This window comes from Oryctolagus cuniculus, chromosome 12, assembly GCF_051225735.1.
Source record: "Oryctolagus cuniculus isolate XC-2025 breed Fujian yellow rabbit chromosome 12, ASM5122573v1, whole genome shotgun sequence".
Taxonomy (NCBI): domain Eukaryota; kingdom Metazoa; phylum Chordata; class Mammalia; order Lagomorpha; family Leporidae; genus Oryctolagus; species Oryctolagus cuniculus.
The window spans coordinates 102,659,407-102,683,070 of record NC_142878.1 but is presented as its reverse complement, the minus strand read 5'-3'; the positions used below and the strand labels follow the sequence as shown (position 1 = coordinate 102,683,070).

General features: G+C 41.4%; 1 protein-coding gene across 3 annotated transcripts; it reads left to right on the top strand.

Annotated features, from left to right (window-relative positions):
• The first annotated feature begins 5 nt into the window (after window positions 1–5).
• SAXO2 (stabilizer of axonemal microtubules 2) lies at window positions 6–23,329 on the top strand. 3 transcript variants are annotated; one of them, XM_089309517.1, is made up of 5 exons: window positions 6–139; window positions 5,451–5,630; window positions 11,065–11,267; window positions 20,629–21,607; window positions 21,874–22,001. In XM_089309517.1, the coding sequence occupies exons 1-4, from the start codon at window positions 102–104 to the stop codon at window positions 21,570–21,572; spliced, it is 1,365 nt and encodes a 454-aa protein (XP_089165643.1). In that variant the 5' UTR covers window positions 6–101; the 3' UTR covers window positions 21,573–21,607; window positions 21,874–22,001. The 3 variants fall into 3 exon arrangements, with proteins under 3 accessions (XP_089165643.1, XP_051690232.3, XP_051690233.3); XM_051834272.3 differs by having other exon boundaries at window positions 20,629–23,329; XM_051834273.3 differs by having other exon boundaries at window positions 47–139; window positions 5,434–5,630; window positions 20,629–23,329.
• Window positions 23,330–23,664: the final 335 nt, after the last annotated feature.

The window sequence follows — 23,664 nt, the reverse complement described above, 5'->3', positions numbered from 1 at the left end:
AGCGCGCCGCGTCCGTCTCCCGGGAAATCCCGCGGTTGCCTTGACGACGGCTGAAGTGGTAGGAGAAGCTGGCGAGCGCCTAGGTCGCGCGAGCCGGGAGCATGAGAACCTGGTGTCTCTGTCAGATCTGTACCTGCGGGTAAGAAAACGCTAGTGTGGGGCGGGCCGGGCCCTCGATGGACGGACGCGGCTGCTCGGGAGTCCCCGCTCCGGGGAAGGGGCTCGCAGGGCGCCCGCCGTTCTCGCGGACCCCGGTCCAGGGACGTTCGCCCTCTCCCACTGCCGGGTAGAGAGTAGAGTGTTTATCAGTGGCCAGGCTGGTCAGCAGTGGGGTCAGATCCGACCGCGAGAGGAAGCAGCAGAGGACTGAAAAGGACCGCGGGGCTGGCGCTGTGGCGCGACGGGGGCTGCAGTCCCGGCTGCTCCGCTCCCGATCCAGCTCCCTGCTGTGGCCTGGGAAAGCAGTGGTGGATGGCCCAAGTCCTTGGGCCCCTGCACCCGCGTGGGAGACCTGGAGGAAGCTCCTGGCTCCTGGCTTCGGATGGGCTCAGCTCCGGCCGTTGCGGCCACCTGGGAAGTGAACCAGCGGATGGACGATCGATCTCCGTAGCTCGCTCGCTCGCTCGCTCTCTGTTAATTCTGCCTTTCAAATAAATAAATTAATCGTGAACAGGGACATGATGCACCAGGTGTAACTCTGCAGCCGTGTCGCGCCTTCTCACCTTGCCAGCTTTCCGTGCCCCTCTCCCACCCCCATTCCCGGCCAGGCGCCGCCGCCGCGGGATCCGCCCTGCACACCGGCCTGGGTCCGTGGCGGCCGCGGGGACAACCTTCAGTGCCGCCCACACACTCACTTCCTCCTCCGCTCGCGGTTGCTGCCCTGGGGATTAGCTCATTGTTTGCTAAATAAATCAGGACAGGTTCGTGGAAAACGGAATTAAGACAAGTTAAACCGGCTCCGCGGCTCACTAGGCTAATCCTCCGCCTGCGGCGCCGGCACACCGGGTTCTAGTCCTGGTTGGGGCGCCAGATTCTGTCCCGGTTGCCCCTCTTCCAGGACAGCTCTCTGCTGTGGCCAGGGAGTGCAGTGGAGGATGGCCCAAGTGCTTGGGCCCTGCACCCCATGGGAGACCAGGAGAAGCACCTGGCTCCTGCCACTGGATGAGCGCGGTGCGCCGGCCGCGGCGGCCATTGGAGGGTGAACCAACGGCAAAGGAAGACCTTTCTCTCTGTCTCTCTCTCTCACTGTCCACTCTGCCTGTCAAAAAAAAAAAAAAGTTGATTTTGATGCAGAACAAAACTCTGAAGTCCATGCATCTTCTTTTTCATGAGATGCATTTCTCATGAACTTTTTTGAAAATATCCTTACGTTGGGAATGCTCTCCAAGGGTGGTGGAAAGCAGTTTCTCTGCCAGTCTCTTAATAAACATCGTTTGTAACTAGATGTAGGTTAACAGGGAAATTACCCTTTGAGGTATGAATCTACCAACTCCGGTGTACAAGAAAAATTGCTTGTTTTTTTTTATTTTTTATTTATTTATTTATTTTTGCCTACTCTTAAATTAATTTGAAGGCAACCCAAGCTCCTTTACCGTGCAGTGGTCATGAAATTTCAGTCTTCATTTTGTTAGCGACTCCACTTTCCTCAGTTTAGTGGTCCAGGGAGTTAAGACAGTCTCCGCGCAAGAAGAGTCGCCTCTGGGCGTAGCACACGGGGAGCGATGTCCGCAGAAATGTCCTTTATTGAAGTTCATGTGTGTCCTTTGAGAGTGACGCCTTCGCTCCTTCCAGGCTTATCCTTGAGGTGCAAGAATCTTTGGCAAAGTTGGGAACTGCGAGAGACCTGGACTCAATGAACCCTTCTGAGATCTGGCTGCCTCCTGGGACGCTGACATAGGCTGGAGCATAGACCACCTTCTCCCCTCCCGACAGCCCCCTAGCTTTCACCCCTTTTCTCGGTGTGCTGGGGAGATCTTTACTTCTTCCTCTTTTTGTGATCCGGGACCATTTGTTTCCTCTTTAGTCCTTAGAAGACAACTGCCTACCACCTCCTTCCTTAGGAACACTTGATTTCATTTCTCCCATAAATGTTTTTGTTTAATGACGGGAAAATGTGTTGGCTTCAGATAGCTTTTCTTCTCCACCCTACCAAAAGCCCTGCACTGAGAAAATATGAGTGCAAAGGTCCTGGCTACCTGACTGGAATGAAGAGGGGGGATAAGGTAGAAGGGCTCGTTGACATTTCAGTAAGTCGCCTCTCTCCGGCAGGCTCTGGATGGTCATGACCTCATGAGGAGGATTTGACCTGCTTCTGCTGCGTGGTCAGTTTCCTGTTGAGGCTCTCTTTTTTCACACTATGTTACTGAATGGTTTCCTACATCTCTAGCATCTTTGTCCTCTTCAAGGAGTATATACCATTTTTCATGTAAATTAAACTGTGATGGAATTTTATTTTATTTTATTTCTGAAAACAGAGTTGTGGGGTGGCTGGGGGAAATGAAGCTTTGCAGCAGTAACCAGCTTTCTTTGAGAACCTGTTCAGAAGGCTTAGGTGAGATTGGAGGGAGGCAGGAGACAGGATGACGTTTAACAGGACAGGAAAGCACACGGTGGCGCCTGCCTGTGATGGCGAATCGGAAGAACTTACTTCTTCATTCCTTCCCCAAGATCTGGGGAAATGCAATTATAAAAACCCAGGTAGAAATAAGCCCATATTACTGAAGGAAATGAAAGGAGGATTTACTAGCAGATGACATTTCAAGAGATTTTGAGAAGAAGGAGAGGTGAAGGAACATTGACAGTTAAGAGAAGTTATACTCAAGTTCCGAAGTACACATGGAAACCTGTCTGCTCAACAGGGCCGGAGTGAGGCTCTGATCTGACTTCCCAGCAGCAAGAGAAGAAGGAGGTAGGAATCCTCCACTCTGAGTACCTTTGTGAGCACATTAAAGAACCCAGAATTAAACAATATTCATAGCCATGGTAATGGAAACACAGTGTACTGCGTTTACAATATTTCCAAGATGGTGGGGGCACGGGGGGGAGGGGGTTTGGTCAGTCGCACTTTGGTTGTGTTGAAAAGCAAAACCTAAATAAAGTAGAAATATATAATCATATGTAAAAATGGATAGCAAGCAGTGGAATGTGAAAAGGAAGTAGAAAATATTTAAGAGTTAATTTTTCTCCATCATATTACAAAGTAGGAGAGTTAAAGTATCTGGGAATTAATGGGCTCATCTTGCAAAGGCAGGCATCCAGAAATGCTGTTTAAAGTTAGTGGAATTAAAAAAAAAAGTTTCAGTGTTCAGTGTATTGTTTAAGATACATATATAATCAAGTTACAGTAAGAATAGAACTTCCTTGGCCAGATCTTTACGCAGATGTCACACTGCCCAAATTGCAGCCTTCTTTCCCCACTCACACTCTTTCACTTCCTGGCTTCATTTTTTCCTCACATTGTGCTTATGATGTGATGTGATGTGCTGTGCTGTGCTGTGATGTGATATAATATGTATTTTTGTGTTTGTTGCTGGCTTCCCCACCTCCTCCACACCCCCCACAGGAATGCTCAAGGAGAAGATGAAGTTTTTGCTTTTTCTTTCCTAATAGCTCTATCTCCAAAATTATGCCACAGTTGTTACTCATTAAGCACTTGCTGAATGAATGCGTTCCCATACAACAGAAAGTAAACAGACGTGGTATAAATTAAACATTGTTTATGTTAAGATTTAAAAGTTGGCGGTGCAGCTCGATAAGTCAGGATGTTCTGAGTCCGTAAACAAGCGTCACAGATGTGATGCCCAGCGAAGCACAGTAGGTTGCTGTGGGGGCTGGAAATGTGAACACAGGAGGCTTTTGCTTTCTTTCCTAACTCTTCAGCACTGTGCGATTTGTGAAGTCTGTAAATGTATTGCTTTGATGGAAAATAAAACTAGAATCAATGAGAAATTTGAGAGCTTTGACTTGATTTTCGTGACTCGGTGCAGCTACATTAGAACCTGCCTGTACCTGTTAGAACCGCATACCCTGCATCTAATTTTCCAAGTCCTGGACCAGGTACACTTTCCCACAGGCTCCACGTTGATGTTCTTGAGTCTTTTGACTCCCCTGACTTTGAAGTTTCCAGGACATCCTTGACGCCACCTCTTCACTCTTTCTGTACTGCAGTTTTTCTGCTTGTCCAGCAATCTCTAAAAATGTATTTCTCTTGTTTTATTCCTGAGGGTTCGTTGAGCCCAGTATCCTAAGAGGTTGCGATTCATCTACAAAGCATATGCATCTCATTCAGGATCACTTTTACCTGCGTGTACTCTGCTACAGCACATTTTTTTTTCTCTATTTTAAGTCTTGCCATCTTCCAATGACCACATTATTCTCTTCAACAACTGATAGCTTTGTTCAGGGGCTTTAGTTATGGGCAACATAAATAGCCATATATATGCTCTGGTTAGTTTAGGCAAAAAGGAATTTGTTAAGGAGTATATATAGTTCAGTTGGAAAAACTAAAGCCATTTTCAAAATAAGCTTCCAGGAAACATTCCCAGAAATCTCACTACAGCACAGCACTGGACTGCCAGGAGAGCCACTGCTTCTGCCACAATCAGAAAACTGCAAGAGCTGTAAGCTCCAGAACTCACCCACTCCTGCCGAGGCCAGGAAGCTGCCAAACCACCTTGCAAATCTGGACAACTGCTGGCTCCTTGTGCTTTGCCTGTACCACAGTCTATGCAAGCAGAATGGACGTTATATGCTACCTCTCTTTCTATGTAGCTCTGTTCTGATTCAAAAATCTTACGTGACTGTTTGTAATAGGTGAAATGTAAATTGCACATGGACCCTGTCTGGAACAGATCTGGGCAGTTCATTTGTTTGCAGCTTCTGTGCTACAACAAGACAGTTAGGTAAGAGCACAACCAGGACTTCCACCACAAAAGGATTCTCTGTAATATATTCCTTGTTTCTGAAGATACCGCTGCAGAGGAAACACTTCGTTGTATCTTAACAAAGCTGCCCTAAAAATTCAGAGATTCTGGGATGGATGTCCGCAGCAGTTAAGATGCCATCCAATGTCAGAGGACTTATTTCTAGTCTTAGCTCTGCTTCTGAGTGCACCTGCCTGCTAATACTCACCTTGGGAGGCAGCAGGTGAAAGCTCAAGTCGTTGGTTGCCTGCCACACACATGAGAAACCTGGACTGAGTTCCTGGCTCTGCTTTCAATCTGGTTCAGCCCTTAACTCTTGTGGGCCTTTGGGGAGTGAGCCAGTGAGTGGGATAGCTATATATCTATATCTATGTCTAATCTATATCTATATCTTTCTCTTTAACTTTCAAAAAATAAAGTTGTTTTAAATAAAATAGATTCTGAGTTTTAGAAGCCTCTGATTAAAATGTAATTACTACACGATTTTTTTTAAGGAAAAATAATCTTTCAGTTTGTTTGTTTGTACAGGCGGCACCATTGTCCACATGGAACCACGCGAATTTATGAAAATTCTGGCGTATCTTGCCCCACAACTGAATATTTGGAAAAATATCCTATGCATGGCAATATTCTTCCACCTCAAAGTCTTAAACCCAAGCAAGAATTCCGCGCATGCCGAGAGAAAATGGAAGGAATAACTACATTTAAGTAAATATTGGGCAACTATTTGCTTTACTTATTTCCCTCCCAACTCATCTGGACTAAAGGTTTCTAATATTTAAATTGAATGGCTTAGTGATTTAAGTTGGGTCAATCCAAAAAGCAAGAAAGTAGTTAAGTCACAACTTGAGAAAAATTGGAAAGATGAAAATTAAGTTCAGTTGACAAAGAGTGAGTAGGGGGAAATTAAAAGTTCTGTTTATTTTTTAACCTCCTAAAATGTCTTATATTTATCTGCTTTCCCCCATCACCTGCCTGGAGGAATGCAGTAGCTTCCTGGTATCTGTATCTACTCTAGTTTTTCATCTAGAGTCTGTTTTCAATGATTTAGCCTGCCAAGATGATCTTTTTAAAAATGCAAATCTAATCCTATCACTTCCTTGCTTGGAAATGCGCTTAAACTTTCCCATATGTTTAACATAGAACTCCTGTCCAGCATCTCTTTATTATTGTTCCCTGCTTGCTTTCCTAGTTTATTTTCATTGCAATGCCCTTTTCACTGTATTTCGTTCCCACAGCATAAGCCATTCATTCTTTATTTGCTTGAAAGTGCCAGATTTCACTTGATTAAAAGCATCCTAGGATGCTGTTTTCCTTGCCTGGACTTTTTCTTCCCACTTCCCCTAGTTAACAGCCATTTAATCTGTAGATCACAACTCAGTTATCCCTGGGAAAAGTCACCTCTGACCCCTCACCCAGTGTTAGACTAGGTACAATTTGTGTGAGTTCTCAAAGCACCTTTTTGTGATTTGTCACTAGCTTAGTACAGTGTGTCATGAAAATAAGAACTAAGTCTTATATTATCTCAGCCTTTTTCCCTCCAGAAATCTGGTACAATGCCTACTAGCACATAGTAGGTACCCAGTAATTTTATAGGAGATGAAAACCAAAAATCCTCTTAAGCTTATTTAAACTTTTCATGTGGAACTAGTTTTTTTGTTTTATCTCTTCATACTTTGCAACTTGGTCAATTCTTCTATCATTTTATTTAAACCGTTCATGTGTATACTATATTCAAGACACTATCTTAGGCATTAAGTACAGAGAGACAAGTAAATTGAAATTCCTGCTTTCAAGGAACTCACATATCAGAATCTGCCATCTGAGGTTTTCAGAATGTTGTGTAATAGCTTTCATTTTTAGTGTCATTCATTTCCATTTCATCTCAGCTAGAGCTCGTCCTACTTACAAAGCAAAAGTGGACACTCAAGCAATTAGCATTTCTACTTTTAACGTTTCTGGAAAACCTTGAAGTAACATTGTGTTGATAACTCTAGTTACTTCTATAGTTTGTCACTCTTCCACAGATTTGAAGATTTTCCATAGTCCTCAGACTTCAGTACACTTTCATACAATCTGAAAGTGTGAAAATCCAAAATAATGATAGGTTTCAGGAGAAGAGGTAAACAAATTGAACAACTAGTTGAGATAGAGCAAACTTTTTTCCCCCTTCACCTTAATTTGTTTCTTTTGTGCCTTTACTGACTTATAATAGAGATTTGAAATAATTCTCAGAATATTCATATTTAAAAACAAAACTAAATATATTTCCTTGTCAGCAGTTTTAAATGTTAAAATTAAGAAACTTTTACCTACCTTTTTTTTTTTAAAGATTTTATTTATTTGAAAGTCAGAGTTACACAGAGAAGGAAAGGAGAGAGAGAGAGAGAGAGAGAGGTCTTCCACCTGGTTCACTTCCCAGTTGGCCATGACGGCCAATCCAAAGCCAGGAGCCAGGAGCTTCTGGGTCTCCCATGTGGGTGCAGGGGCCCAAGGACTTGGGCCATCTTCTTCTGCTTTCCCAGGCCATAGCAGAGAGCTGGATCGGAAGTGGAGCAGCCGGGACTCGAGCCGGTGCCCCTGGCACTGCAGGCAGCTGCTTTACCCACTATGCCTTAGTGCCGGCCCAACCTACCATATTTTTTTCTGATAATTGTTTTTCATTTCTGAGTTTTCCCAGTGGTCTTGTTCAAGTAGCCCTTAATAGTTGAAAAAGAAAACAAAAAGTTCCAAATGGCAAAGATCCAAATATCCCAGTAAAGCTAAAAATTCCATTTCTTCAGTTGCCATTCCTCCAACTAGTAATACACTGGAACTCCTCTTTGTGTTTTGACTAGGAAACCAGCAGCATTTCTAAGAGTTGAGACCCAGAGGCCTGGAACTCTTCTTCTTGACTACCCTATGTTGACCAGGCTGTCTAGGAGTAGAAGGCTTATTTATCTGTACAAAGAATAAGGTGTCAATCTATACTATTATAATGCAAGAAGAAACAATAAAGAACAGATGTCTGAAACTGTCTAGGACTTAGGGTCTTTCAGAGCATTACAGCTGCAGCCCGCTTAGATGACTGTCCGTGTTGGCAGGAAGTCTGCCCTGAAGGATTAAGTTCTGGATATATCAGTCATTTCAGGGTAAATCAGATGAATAAGGCTGCATTCGCCTTGCACTTCTCTATAGAAGGTTGCTTTGGGTGTGGAGGTAGGATTTCTGCTCCTTAGCTGGTCTAATCAGGGGAACTGAGACTTGTGAGCTTTCTTTCTGTTCTCCGCTGGATTCTCCCCCTCCTTGATTGCATGTTAGTCTGTTCTCTAGCTGGTACTGGGGAGGAGTAAAGGACAGCTCAGGTGTCTTGAGAAGCTGAGGTATGCGATTTCTGCTATTATCCATTACATAAATATTAAGCATTTATCAAGCACCCGGCACTATGCCAGTCATGATCTCTGTGCTCACAGACACTATGCTCCAGGGAGGGGTTGACAATTTTTAAAGAGCCACTCAAAATACAAAAGTGCCGCACTGGTAAAAATTATGAAAAATAGGTAAAACTACCTTAGCAGCCAGAACACGAGAATTGACTTTATCAGGGAAATTAGAAAAACGAGCCAACACTTGAAGGATGTTAAGTGGTTAGCTGGATTAACAGGGTGGATGTGCATTGAGGCGGAGAAAGTAACGTAGCAGGAAGCAGCATGTAGGAAATTCTCTAAATAAATAAACGGCCAACTGCTGGAGCAAGAGGAAGCACAGTATGAGTTGAGGCTAGTGAGAGAGGCAGGGCCGCACCCTGAGACCATGTTCAGTGTTGTCTGTAAGCTTACAGCAGGAAGAAGCCATTGCGAGTTTTTCTTCCGGTTTTGTTTGTTTGTTGGGAGTGGGCTAGGAGTGGGTGAGGAGGAAGCAAGGAGATGAGGGCAAGAATGACCTGATCAGATTTTCCTGTGAAAGAATTGAGTACAGTGGGGAAAAAAGATAGGAGAGGGGACTAGGATTGATGTAGGTGAGTGAGTTTAGGAAGCTATTGGAGTGGTTCAAATGAGCTGTTATTAAAGCTTGAATATGATAGTGGTGACAGAGTTGGAAAAACGTGGTTGATATGAGAGAGATTTAAAAGACAGAATTGCTGGGGGTTAATGATGGCCTAGATAGGGAGAGTGAAGATAATGCCCGAGTCCTAGGTTTCTGACTATACAACTGAGGAATGGCGTGCCATTCCCTATAGCAGGGAGCTGCAAAAAGGAGCAGACTTGTTGAGGGAGCGGATCATGTAAGTTTTATTTGGGGCATTTTGAGTTTTGAGGTGATGTTGACTATCCAAGAGCTCTGATACAGAGTCCAGAGAACAGATCTAAGCTGCTGAGAGGTCAGCGTGAGAGTCACTTCCATGTAGGCAGAATACAAATGAAGTGTGAGAGCAGAGTTCTGAGAAAGCGTTAGATGAGAGGAGTCTGTAGGTCCAAGGCTGAGGGACTCCAGCATGCATGTAATGATTGCACAGAGGTGGAGGAAGCTGCATAGGAACCTGAGGAGAAATCGGGAAGGCAGGAAGAGAGAATTTCTTGGAAATGAAGTGAACTGTGCTATCATTTACTTCTGGAGAGGTCAAGTACGATGAGGACTAAAAGTGCCCAGTGAGTTTAATCTCACAGAAGTCATTCTGCACCTTAGAGTGTATTAGAGACGTGACAATGCTGGAAACCAGACTGAAGTGGATTGAAGAGGGTGAGAAAATAGAATCAACCAGCCCAAGAAGTTATGTTGTGAAGAGAAGGGATTCAGTGAGCTTTTGTTTTGCTATTGGAGGTTATGGACATACACAGTGAACACTGACTTCATACGAGATACTTTAGTCACAAATGAGTGACAGCCAATAGAGTCCAGAAGAAAAAGCAATTTGAAAACTTGGGGTAGTAACAGTAGTAGCTGACATATTTCTATACACCAAGTACTGCCCTAAGCATGTGCTCATATGAATGTATCCCTAAAACAACCCTATGATGTAAATGGTATCTCATCTATATGGAAACTATGGCATAGACAGAGTAACCAAGTTATCCAAAGGCATGCAGCTAGTGAATGGCAGAGCCAGGATTTGGAGCCAGGCAGTCTGATCAGTCTGGGCTATCATCTTTGTTGTTCCGGCAGACTACTTCATTGCTGGCAGTCCTGCCTCTGTCTCGGAATGTTCTATAATGCCCGTGTGGCTACTACAGTACCCTCTGGCTGCCTTCCATGGCAAAGACTTCAGGAGACCCAAAGATGTATTGGAGTCATAGCCATACGATGACTGTGATTTATGTCTTAAAGGTGGAGTTACTGATCATTTAACAATGAACAGGAAGACAGCATTATTCAGTCAGAATAAAGTATACCAAATAGTTACTAGAATCCTCAAGTAGGATTAAGAAAGATTTTGATAAAGTAGACCCAAGAAGGATATACGTTTTAATGTTTATGGATTCATTAAAACTTGCACCTGAGATTTCCTTCCAGGTTACACAAAGTCAATTACTTGAGGATTTTATTTATTAAAGATCCAATTAAGGCCGGCGCCGCGGCTCACTAGGCTAATCCTCCACCTTGCGGCACCGGCACACCGGGTTCTAGTCCCGGTCGGGGCGCTGCATTCTCTCCCGGTTGCCCCTCTTCCAGGCCAGCTCTCTGCTATGGCCAGGGAGTGCAGTGGAAGATGGCCCAAGTGCTGGGGCCCTGCACCCCGTGGGAGACCAGGAGAAGCACCTGGCTCCTGCCATCGGATCAGCACAGTGCGCCAGCGCGCCGGCCGCGGCGGCCATTGGAGGGTGAACCAACAGCAAAGGAAGATCTTTCTCTCTGTCTCTGTCTCTCACTGTCCACTCTGCCTGTCAAAAAAATAAAAAAATAATAATAAAAATAAAGATCCAATTAACTGAAGATCTATTGTAGTGATGTTTTTAAAACTGGAATTTTTGACAAGCTATTTAGTCACTAGATAAAAACTTACAGAGGAATTCAGTTAGTTCTTTTAATTATCTTTTAATCTATTATCATTTTACTATTGTCCAAGACTTTCAAGAAAAAAAAAACTTGGAATTTTCAATATTGCATTAAAATAATTAGAAATAAAAGAAGCTGTGAGGCCATGTTTCAAAATTCTATATTTCAGATCGGATTATCGTCCAAATGAAGTAGTCAAACAGCCTTGCCGTGTACCAGAAGAATATAAACCCAAACAAGGGAAGATTGATCTTGGTACCACCTATAAACGGGATTTTAAATCTTATAAAGTGCAGCCTGTGGCAATAGTCCAGCCTTTGGAGAGAAAACAAGTTATAAAAGGAAAGTTGGACACTGTCCCAACCTATAAAGGTAACTTGCCATTTCAAAAATGGAGGAGCCAAAAAACTAAAGTTCACTTCCTACTTTGACATCTAATACCAAATTAAAGTTTTAGTGTGTTGCCAAAGTTAACCTTCATGGCTTAGGAAAGAACATTTTTCTTTTTGGTCAAAAAAGTATTTTATAATGGAAAAAGAAAGGCAATTTGCATTTACCTGATAGAGCGCTGAGCCTGGATTTCTCTCCAATTCAGTCACTTAATTGGTTTTCTGTACCTCAAAACATTTTTTTAAAGGATGGCATTGAATAAGAGTTATGTCATATTTGTCACATTTGATCAGTATTGTTCTTTCTCCCATCCTAGAGTGAGTTGGAACTCTACCTATTGTACTAAGATCTTTGAGAAAGTTAAATAAATAGCAACTCTCTTCCCTATTAAAGTTTTGAACCAACCTATGAAGCAAAAGAGTTAGCAGATGGAGAAGCAAAATACTGCTTTTATATTGACAAAGGCTAGTGTTGAGGATAAGCCTTCCCTCTCCAGGTGGGTAGTTTCTGAAACAGCACCAGGCTGGGATAGGCTTATCCACCCTGCAACAAAGCTGGTTGGCCATAGAGAGGACGCTCCTCTAGGAATTCCTCAGAGGAGGAAGCATCAGCACGCCTCTTCCCTGCTGACGACTGACTTGGAGGAACAGCTACCAGGCAAGGCACAGCCAACTTTCTTTCCAAAAGAAAGGGTTCCAAAAACCTACCTTATTTTAAAATACTCTATTACTTCTAAAGGACGATGTTGCTGCGGATTCGTTCTGAGAGGAGAAGCAACAGGATGAGATCTTTATTTTTTTTAAATAGGCTATCTTGATTATAGATATTATTTTTGCATTTTCTTTTATTAATAATGTAATTGCGTATGTAGGCTCTCCATTATGTACTTCCATTAGTTATGTGAAGTGGCTGAACAGATGTGGAAAAGTGATGACTTCTACAAAGTAATGACCCACGCTTTATTAGGTAACAGGTGAATGCCTATTTTTCCTTTAAATTTCACTTTGCCAGTTCAGTAGGCAGTTTGTGGTACCAATATACTATGATCTATAAGCCCATTTATTAAAGAGGTCAGGAATAATATTTCTCTTTTTCAAAGCTGTGAGTACATAAGATGCTAACCAAAAAAAGATCAACAAATTATGAAGACTGTGCATATAATGAACAAATAAAATGAAATGTAACATTTAGGAATTGCTGAGGTATTTATTTATATGCCTAGAAGTTAGTGTACTATACAAAGTTTGACATAAAAGATAATGAAGATGACTGATGATATTTAATTTAAATGACTTCTTTTTTCAGCCATAGTAAGATTTTCCTTGTTTTCCCCTTACAAGGTCTGTAAACAAAAATCAGTAATATTGATGTCTACTGATGATGTAAACATTTACACACAGCACATACTGCACTCACACCAGTGGGTTCTCATCCTCTCATTCCCGTCATTCAAGGTTGAGGAATTCTGGGTTCCCTCTGGCCTTCACGCTCCTGAAATTCCTGAGTCAAGACAGGACACATTTTGCATTTCCAGGTTTCTAGGTATGAACCAATAGAACTACTAAGGGCCAGGGCTGTACATCATTATTTTGTGTGATTGTGATTTGTAGATACCTACTTAAAAACAGAAATGTAGCTGAAGTGACGTCACAATGGAGAGAGACTTTTTCACTGTTTTCTAAGGGTTAGTGGACAGAGGAAAGACAGAAAAGGGATATGATAATGAAGCATTCAGATTCTGGAGATGTGGTTTTATGAACTAGAAGGCAGATACAATTCAACAGCAATGCCCCCAGTAGCCTCGGCTTACAAATACATGCATATTAAAATACATATGATTAAATAAGTTAGTATTTTATTTGATAAATATGTTTTAGGGGTTAATCTGCTCTTTGCTAGCCATTCTAAGGAATACAGAGATCTGGATTTCAGTATGGTCATTAGCATTTATAAACTTTATAATTGATAACCAAGATCTTTACACTGAAAACCGTGAAATGATGCAAATAATTGAAGATGAAACAAATAAATGGAAAGATATCTTGTGCTTATTGATTAGAATAATTAACATTGTTAAAATGTACATACTACCCAAAGCACTCTATAGGTTCAATACCACCCCTATCATAATTCCAATGACAAGAATAATTTATATGGAACTGTGAATGACCTGAATTAGTCAAAGCAATCTTGAGAAAAAAGAACAAAGTCGGAGGCATCATACTTCCTGATTTCCGATTATCTTAGGAAGCTATAGTAATCAAAATCATATGCTACTACTGTGATAAGACCAAATGGTGGAGCAATGGAACAGAATAGAGAGCCCAGAAGTATACACAAGCATATACAGTCAACTAACTTTTGACAAAGATACCAAAAATACGCAGTGGTGAACAATAGTCTCTTCAATAAATGGTAACGGGAAAATTGAAGAAAATTTGACCCTTATCATATATCGTACACAAAAATCAACCCAACGTGCATTAAAGACTTAGACATAAAACCTGAAACCATAAAACTCCTCAAAGAAAACATGGGAAAGTTCCTTGACATTGACCTTGGCAATGATTTTGTTTTTTAAATTACACCAGGCCACAAAACCAAAAATAGACAAGTGGGCTAACATCAAGTGAAAAGCTTCCTGTGCAACAAAGAAACAACAAAACTAAAAGACAAGCTACCATTCATCATCTGAGGGTTAATATCCAAAATATATGAGACTCAAACAACTTAATAGCAAAATAATGTATTTTATTTTAGAAATAAAGAAAATTATAGTTAAAATGCTAATAGAGAAATAATGGAATAAATATATCCTTTATTCAGAAAAATAAGGATATGGAGTAAATATGGAAAAAATCAAAAGCAAATAGCAATATAGACAACTTATGCAAGCTCATTCATTACAATAAACATAAGTGAATTAAACTAAAACTCAAATATTAATCTTTTATATCCTGAAAAGATATTAAAACTTATGCCAATAATTTAAAACTTACAAAAATGAGCAAATTATTGGAAAAATGTAATTTATGAAAACTAAAGAAGAAATTAAAAGCAAAAGTAGTCCTGTATCTGTTCAAGAAATTGGATTTGTGAAATTACAAGTGCAATTTAAAAATCTTACCATAAAGGAAAGGTCATGATTTCTGTCTTCTGTGTAGGATACAGAAAGCTGGAAAAAGTATGCCCTCAATCTAACACCAAGAGAATGGCCAGATAATCTACAAAACTGTGAATGTTCATGAATCCTGCAGAAAGTAGAGATCATCGATCAACCAATTAGCCTGAAACCTAAGAAAAGAAAACTGCTTCCAAGTTGATTCAGGATGTAAGCAGTTTCACTAGGAGCAAGGCCTCAGATGATGACTAGCTGGTACACATATGGTAAATAAGAAAATCCACTTGCATTTTTAACAAATTGAAAAAGACTGCGTGTAGCATAATGCGAGAATATGTAAGTTCTGAGAGCTTCAGACACAAAGAGCTCAACACCAAATGTAGACTCTTTGTGGATTCACTAGGCGGTCATCAGAAGGACTGGAAACCAAGCAAAGTTTTCTTTAATGATGCAGGTGTGGAGGGAGGAATGGATGTTGTGGGAAGAAAGACAGGAAGCTCCATTCAAATGCCTCTAACCTGCAGAACAAAGGCATTGACACATCACTCTGTCATCCCAGTGAACAGGTGAGGCTCTACTGCAGCTTAGGGAAATGAAAAGGGAAAAAAAAAAAAAAAAGGCAAAACAAACCTCTAACATCAGGGAGAAACAGGAAATTGTCCTGGACCCAAACCTCAAGATGTATCACCTCAAGGGAAGGGACAGGAGCACTGAGGGAGCCTTCCCCTTGAGACCTAAGAAACCACACCCTCACACCCACCCACCCAACACTGAATCACTAAGCACCAGATAACAAGAACCATCATTTGCATTTGGGAAACAACAAGCTCGGGAGAGAGACCTGCTCTGAGATACAGGTGCAAAGAGAAAGCCTAAAACTGAGGATAAAAACCCCTCTAGCAACTCAGCCCCTATGCAAATCCCAAGATAATGTGAAAAGAGTTTGAAGCTGGAGGTGTACTGAAGCTAACAGCAACAGCAACAAAATCCAAACCCAGCTGACTCTTGATTGGACTTCCTTATGCTAACTCACTAGAGACCCATTAGATAAGAAGTGTGCCCCGTTCTGGATATAAGTGTTATTTATTATTTATCTGTGCTACACACAGTATGCTTCTTTCAACCTCAAACTGTAATTATACAAAGAAAGAAAGAAAATGAGAAGGGAAGAGAGGAAGGAATTCTTTGAAAAATGTAATTTATCAAAACTAACTCAAGAAGAAATTAAAGGCCAAAATAGTCCTATATCTGTTAAAGAAATTGGATCTGTGAAGTTGTAAGTGTATTTGAAAACCTTGCCATAAAGGAAATATCAAATCACAATCTGGTCAGAAGTGACCAGGAATTTGGAACTATCAAGGAACTGTTTTGAAAAACTAAGGAAAGCAGGGAAAGAGGGGGACGGAGAAGGTGAAGTTGAGAAGGGGGATTGAAGGGAGGCCAATATGCAGGTAAAGATAGCAAATCAAAACCCATTTCTGAAGTAACCTGGAAAATGATGATTAATTCTAAAAGCTTTAATAGAAACCTACATGAATAGGTAGAGAAGTTCAGCAAAGAGATGGAAACTATAAAAAATAAAACGGTAATACTACAAATGAAAAACCATGATAATCAAAATAAGAAATTTCTCTCATGGACATATCGATAGACTGAACACAATCAAGGGGAAACAAATCAGTGAACTTGAAATAAGTCAGTAGACATAGACTAAACCAAAACACAATGAGAAAGAAAAATGAAATAAATAAAACAGTGCAAAATGTCAGAAGCTGTGGAACACTTTTAAGTGGGTGTAACTTATATGTATGGAATCCTAGAAGAATAATAAAGAGAACAAGACAGGATAGTTAACAGAAGACATAATAGAAAAGAACAGTGAGTGGTATCAAAGCACAAATCCAAGAAGTTTAGAGAACCTCAAGCAATAAATTTATAAAAAGAAGAAAGAAAGCACCTAGAAACATATTCTAGGTGAAAGTAAACAATAAGAGATTCTGTTTCACAGTTGGACAGGGGACGGAGGACACATTTTGTATAGAACAAAGAAAGAATACCCAGACTTCATGTGGAGAACTATGCAAATTAGAAGAGAATAAAGTTACATCTTTAAAACGCTGAGGCTTGGGGTGCAGGAAAAACCTATCAAGTAAATTCACTCCCTAGTGAAAATATCTGTCGTAAATAAGACTTTTTCAGAATTCTCAGTAAACCTTCATTATAAGAAGTTTTAAAGGAAATCCTTTTAGCAGAAGGAATATGATATGAGTGAGAAACTCATTCTACATAAAGAAATAAGCATACTAGCAATGGTTAAAATGGAGGTGCAAAGCTGGTCACAATATTGTGGATTTGCATTATATGTGTAAGCATAACAACAGCACAGAAGGTTGGAGGTAGAAATTGTAAGTATACTGCCATATGGTAGAAGATGCCCCGAGCATTTTGGCCCCCGCCATCCATGTGAGAGATCTGGATGAAACCCCTGGCTCCTGGCTGCGGCCTGGCCCAGCCCTGTCTGTTGCAGCCACTGGGGGCGTGCACTAGCTGATGAAAGGTCTCTCTCCCACTAACTCTGACTTTCAAAATAAATTTTTTAAAAAAGAATATTGACTGTAGTTAATTAAAATTGTGTGTTTCCAACTTTAAGCATCAACAAACTATGGCCTGTGGACCAAGGCCTTTTTATAAAAAAAAAATTTATTGACACACAACCATGACCACTCATACATAAATGACATTAGTTAGGGATAAAAAGACCAAGTGACAAACACATATACAAAACCTAAGTATGTATGCCCCTAATACTTGAGCTTCAAAATACCTTAAGTAAAACATAGTACTAAAATAAGAAAACAAAAAACTGGAAATTGTAGTTGTATCCTTCAACATTGTCCTTTAATCTATAGAACATGTAGACAGGAAATTAGTAAGGATGTAAGATCTTGAACAGCACTATCAATGATAGTGATTTAACTGACATTCGTAAAGCACTCTTGGCAGTACTACACATTCTTCTCAAGTGCACGTGGGACATTTGTCTAGATAGACCCCACTCTGAGCCATAAAACAAAGATTAACAAATATACAGTGATTGAAATCATGTATATTTCCTGACCATGGCAATTAAATTAGATATCAATAATAGAAATATGGAAATCTCCAAATGTTGAGGAAAAATGATTTTAAGAAGTAATATAGAAATTTGAAAATGTTTTGAATGTAATGAGTGAAAATTGGCTTATCAAAACGCGGGCTGGATCAGGAGCAATGCTTCAGGGGAAACTTATAAGCATTTAATGTTCCTATTAGAAAAAAAGAAACTCTTAATTTTATAGCTTAAGATTCCATCTAATTAAACTACAAAAATAAGAGCCAATTAAATCAAAAGCAAAGCAGAAAGAAAGAAATACTGAAAAAAAGAGCAGCAGTCAATTCATTTGAAAATGAAAACAGAAAAGTGATACAAAATAAGTGAGAAAAATTTTTTCTGTTAAAAAATAAAGTTAATGAACTGAAATAAAACATTAATTACGAATATTAATAATAAAAGCAGTGACATCATTACAGACTTTATGGACCTTTATTCTGCATTGCTATTCTTTTCCTTTTTTCTAATTCTTGACAATTTTATCAGGTTGCTATTCTTTGTTTCCCTCAAGAAGAGAAAAATTAAACTTTAGGAGATTTTATCAACAGAATTTGAAAAATGCTTGAAAGGTAATGAGAAAGAAAGGAGACTGGTTAGAAATTTTTGCCTGGGATACGAAATTCATAATAAAAACCGAGATTTTGGAAATGTGAGTCTGAGTAGGATGGTGAATTTGGGGCATACTGAGTTTTGATTGCCTGGGGACAGCCAGGCAAATAGAGATGTCTAATAGGAGGGCACCCTGAAGGAGCTGGTGTTTGAATGGAGGCCTGTGGTAGATTCAAGTGTGAGAGTCAGCAGCTAAGCCTGCGGCAGCAGTCTAGTGGTGTGCAGATGGAGATGAGACCGCCTGACTTTGTAAATGTTGTTTCCAATCCTCGGTACCTCCACACCACAAAGAGCGGAGTACCTAGCATAAGCAGCTCAAGACTTTGGTCCTCAGAGAAGAACCTAGAACAGCTCACTGTATTAAAATGGGGGAGGGGGAAGGAGCTTTGCATACAAAGGGTGAGCAGACACGCAGGAGTGAACACAGCTGTGAAATGAACAGACTGTAGTCAGACCTGGACAGCGCAGAATTTTTTTTTTTTTCGTGTCCTAAAATGCTAAAAACAGATGACACTAAAAAAGACTCTGATGTTTTAAATATATTGATAGAATGTTACTAATGGATATTCTAGAACAAATAATCTAAGCATACGAGTATGGGCGTAATTATAGCGAGAATATCAACATTCTACCATTATCTAGAAGTGATACTCGTCCTAATATGTGCTGCCGAACCTTGGCTCTCAGTCTCCAAATTCTTGTTTCCATTTTGAAAGCCAAAGTTGGTTTGGTGAGGGAGAAATATTCTGGTCTGTTTCCGCCCATAAAATAACATCTTTTTTCTTTGAGTCTCTGGCGCCAGCCAGGGCTGTCCCTATGTGATTGTGTGGAACTATAGGCCTTCTTTAACATCAGTGATTTCCTATGACTCACTGCAAAATAGTATCAGAGTTTTATACTTCATTTGCCAAGAACAGGGATTGCTCCACGATACCGTAAGAAAAAGAGACTCTGGTAAAGTCTCATGAACTGGAAATGGAGAGCTACTGGGCACAGAGGACTCTAAGGGCAGAGCTGCGCTTCCTGTCTCTGCAATGAGCTGGCTACCGGCTCTCACTCATAGCATCTTGCGTCGTCTGCAAATCTGCCCCCGTCACCACTCTGCCTACTCGCAGCTTCCTCTGCTCGTGTATCCTTCCCACTTCTTCTCCATGTCTGTTTTGAAAATGATTGCAGCCTGCTCTGGCTCTCCAACTCTTCTTCATTCATTCTTTCAGATTGTTCGCTTCCCCCTGTCGGACTGCTTATTGTCAACTTCAGGTGCACAAGAACACGAATGCTTGGTCTAACTCCTCTTTCATTGCCAGTCTGTTTCCTAAGTCTCTGCCGGCTTAAAGATTGTCTGCTCTTGGGACAGGTCTCTGCTCTTATCCAAACATCGGTGACTTAATCTTTTAGTCCAAAACGTGCCCATTTTGTCAGAAACGTCTATAGGTGAGGAATTTTCCCATTGAAAGAGGTATCCACGTAATAAGCGTTTGAGGTTTGGCCTTGCCATTGAACACTACATGGACTACAGTCCAGATTTTCACATATTGTCTCGTGTGGCAAACTTCTGTCTTTTATAAATCAATTTTCATATTTAGAAATATATATTTCTGAGTGAAGCCAATTCTGTAGTATTTCCCAAATTACTACTTTTCTCATCTAGCAATGGGAGGCCTAAATAACCCTCATTTGAAATATGCATGGTCTAGGAAAAGCTGCAGGAAGCAGGCTGAAGGGCAAGGAATTAAAAGATAAGTTTATTGTGGTGCAAAAAATTTGAAAAAAAGTTCCTGCATAGTTTTCTCATAAAATGCATTTCCCATAAATTGTTTAAAGACCATTTGGATTTCACTTAGAAATCCCATACAGCTTTCGTGTTGCAGCCAATGATCTTTCCATGCCTGTGCAAGTCCCCCTCCATCCTGGATAGGGTCCTGTAGCTTTCCGAGAGGACAATGAAGTGGAAATGTTCTCTCCTTCGAGGAGCCCCTCAAAGCACGGGGAATACCCACACCCGTTTTGCCCTCACACCTGGGCACTTGATTATATCTTAAGACCTGAACTTGATGGCTCATCCTAGCAACTTTGTGAGTTGTGGCAAAACTCTCGACCAGTTCCTTGGAATACAATTATAATCTCCTAAACTCTGCTCTCGCCAACAACAAACACAATTTTTTTTTTTTTTTTTTTTTTTTTTGCTTTCAAGAATTATCCACAGCCAGGTCCAGCTGTGCCATTCCCCTGATACATACTCAGATGAGTCTGAAGATGGGGAGTTCTGTGTGTTAAAATGGGGAGATGCCTAGAGGAGGGGAGTGAAGTGCAGGAAGTGAAATAGAAAGAACAGAGCTGAGGAGAACCACAGGAACTTCACTAAAGCAATGCAAGGATGTTTCACAGTGCGAGAAGCCATGATTCTTAGACGGTGTGGTTTTCTTTATCATTTAAACGTGTTTGTTTGTTTCATTTTCAAGATGATTATAGAGCTTGGGACATTCAGAAAAGTGAGCTTTATAAACCAGAACACGCTTATCATCCCCCTACCGTGAAATTCGGAAATGCCACCACATTCCAGGATGACTACGTTCCCCAGGAGCTAAAGCCAAGGCGAAGCTGTAAACCGTCCCCTGTGCCCAAACGGTCCACCGTCCCTTTCAATGGCGAGACCAGTCACCGCCTTGACTATGTACCACATGAGCTAGAATTCAAGATTGCAAGGCCGAGAGAAGTTTACAAACCAACTGACCGGCCCTTTGAGGACCTCACAACTCATCGGTGTGACTTTCAGGGTCTTGCTGGTGACATGGCAAAAATCTGCAAGCCCCCATACACCAGAGTGACCCCGAACGCCCCCTTTGCAGGAAGCACGGAATTCCGTGCAAGTTTTCAGGCCTGGGAAGTGCCAGCCCCTGGCGCGAAGAAGGCAGCAGAGTACGTGCCGCCCCCAGGAAGCATGCAGTCACACAGCACGAGCCACCTCGACTACGTTCCGCATCCAGCCAGCCGTGCCGCTCCCATCAGACCAGGTGCTCCTAGGAGCAGCAGCCATGTTCCCTTCCAAGGAAGAAGCACCACGAAGGAAGATTTCCCAGCGTGGGAAAGCCGTCGTCCAGGCCTCGTGCAGCCGCAGCCGCAGATCCCCGGCCCATCTGGAAGATTCGACGGCGTGAGCACCTTCAGAGCGCACTATGTGCCGCATGAGCTGATCCCCACAGCGAGCTGCAAACCTCCCACGGTTGCTCTTCAGAGCGCTGCTCCCTTTGATGACGCGACCACGTACTCCATAGAGTACACCCCAAAGAAACAGGAAGTCTGCCCAGCTAGCTGCCCCTCTCCTCCAGGTTACGTGTTTGAAACTACAGATCCGCAAGGTCACAGACGCTTCCGCAGGATCGCACCTGCACTGAAGGCCTTCTGACCAGCAAAGTGTGCAAAAGGAAGCTACCTGGCAAGGTGTTGGTTTTCCAAAGGAACGCAATTTCTGTATAGTGAAAAAAAATTGTGAGAGAGATGTGACACATCATCTTTTAGATTTTTAAACGAGAAAATTGTAAAATGTATTATAGGAGATCAAAATCTTAAGATTCATTTTGTATCGATAATTTAGCTAAGCTTATACTTTAATATATATTTCTGAAGTTTACCTAATGTACCATAGAAATCAGCAAATCTGTCATCATTTCTACTTCTGTTTACAAATATGGTTGTTCACATCCCAGGTGCCTTCTATCAAGCGTGTTAGGACTGTCTAGAGCGACGCTGAGAATGACAGAGGGGTTCCCCTTCCGAGGCGATAGGATTCATTTTCCTGCCACTTGGAGGCAGCTGATCTGCATGGCGCGCCCCAGTGCACTCTGGGTTGGTGATGTCTGAGACTGCTGCGCTGCTCCTCACTGTGTGCAGTCACTAAGGAAAGACTGCGGTGGGAATCCCAGCACCCGAGTTCAAGTTCTAATGCTGTCTGCTTGTTTGTGCCACCTTCGGCGAGTGACTCGTGTCTGCAAGCCCCTGAGCCTTCATTTGTAAAGGAATAGCTCTTCTCCCTACCTTACACAAATTCTGTTCTGAGCATCAGATCATAGGATGCATTTTAAGTAAATTTCAAGTAAAAGCACAAAGGTAAGGGATTCTTTGTACCTGTTCTCTCCTCCACAAATTGAGATGATTACCTACCCTCTTGATAGTCACCATCTGGCCTGCAACAAGGATTGTTTGCTTTGAGTTTCTGATTTGTAATGGATATTTCTTTGTTTTAGATTTAACAATTTTAATATTTTCCATACTTGCTTAATATGTAAATGTTTCACATATTTATGCATACATATTGAATGCTAATGCACCGTTCATCGGAATACAAAGTAGTCCTACTGTGATGGAAAACAGTCTGGCTAGTCCTCAACAATCTAAAAATAGATCTTTACCATAGTACCCATCTATTCCACTTTCGGGGATTATATCGAATGGAAGTAAAGTCAGCAGAGGAAAGAGAGCCCAGTAGTTCACGTTTGTTGCAGTACTGTTCACAATAGCCAAGGTGCTGAGTCAGCCGCAGCGTGTGCTTCTGCGAGCAGTCTTGCCCTCTAAGCTTCGCAAGCACCCGAGAAGTTGCTGCAGAGAATGGAGCACCTGGACTGGGGTACCCGCGTGGTTTGAACCCCAGTATTTGCGGAACGGAAAAAGCATTTGCTGGAGCAGTTTTCAGAAGGCTGGCGGCTCTTAAGAACTCCTCAAGATGATCTTAGGTAGTTACACACCCAAGTGCCATGCACAGGTTCACTGCTCTGTAGCAGAAGCAGGCCCAGCAGGGGCCTAAGCACCTGCTCACGTCTTCCGGTGTAGAGATGAGCGCTCCGAAGGGAGTGAAGGAGCGACACCAGGAAGTGCAACAGAAACGACATGGCTGCGCCAGTGCGGAGAGTCAGTGATTACAGACTGGGAAAATGTTATTTTAGCATAAAGTGCAGAAGACTAATGTGTTACAGTTTAGAGTTGTTTCCAAATATCTACCTTATGGGAATAAAAATAATATTTGGTTAAAGAATTTCTGATTATTTGAAAGTAATTTGTTCTTACTTATATTTGCATGTATTAATGGAAAATATGGCATGTAAAATTTTATATTTCTATGCAACATTAATAAAACATCAATAAAAGGAATGAATTTTCATGAAATCATTTCTGTGCCCTATTTCCTTTGGAAAAGACAGCTTTTTAATAAAAACTTCTCTTAACTTAACCTATACTTAGATATTCTTGCTTTTTCCTTAGAAAACATTACTATAAAATCTAAATTAAAAATCAGGGGCTATCGCAGCACTGTCTCATCCTGGCCTGTATTCCAATGCTGGATATTCAGATCTCTGTATGTTGATAGGTGTTCTCCTCCCTGGAAAAAGGACACCCAAAATAGATATCTTCTGGAATTTTCCTGAGGCCATTGGCCACCCACTGAGAATTTTAAAATAATGGCATTTTCCTGTCATCTAGCCCTCAATACAGTAGGCATGGAA

Bases quoted from the DNA above. Each gene is read 5' to 3' on its own strand.
- SAXO2 (XM_051834272.3), top strand. From the start codon at position 102: ATGAGAACCTGGTGTCTCTGTCAGATCTGTACCTGCGG. The intron at 140-5,450 runs GTAAGAAAACGC...TTGTTTGTACAG, and splicing joins TGTCAGATCTGTACCTGCGG to GCGGCACCATTGTCCACATG. The intron at 11,268-20,628 runs GTAACTTGCCAT...TTCATTTTCAAG, and splicing joins CACTGTCCCAACCTATAAAG to ATGATTATAGAGCTTGGGAC.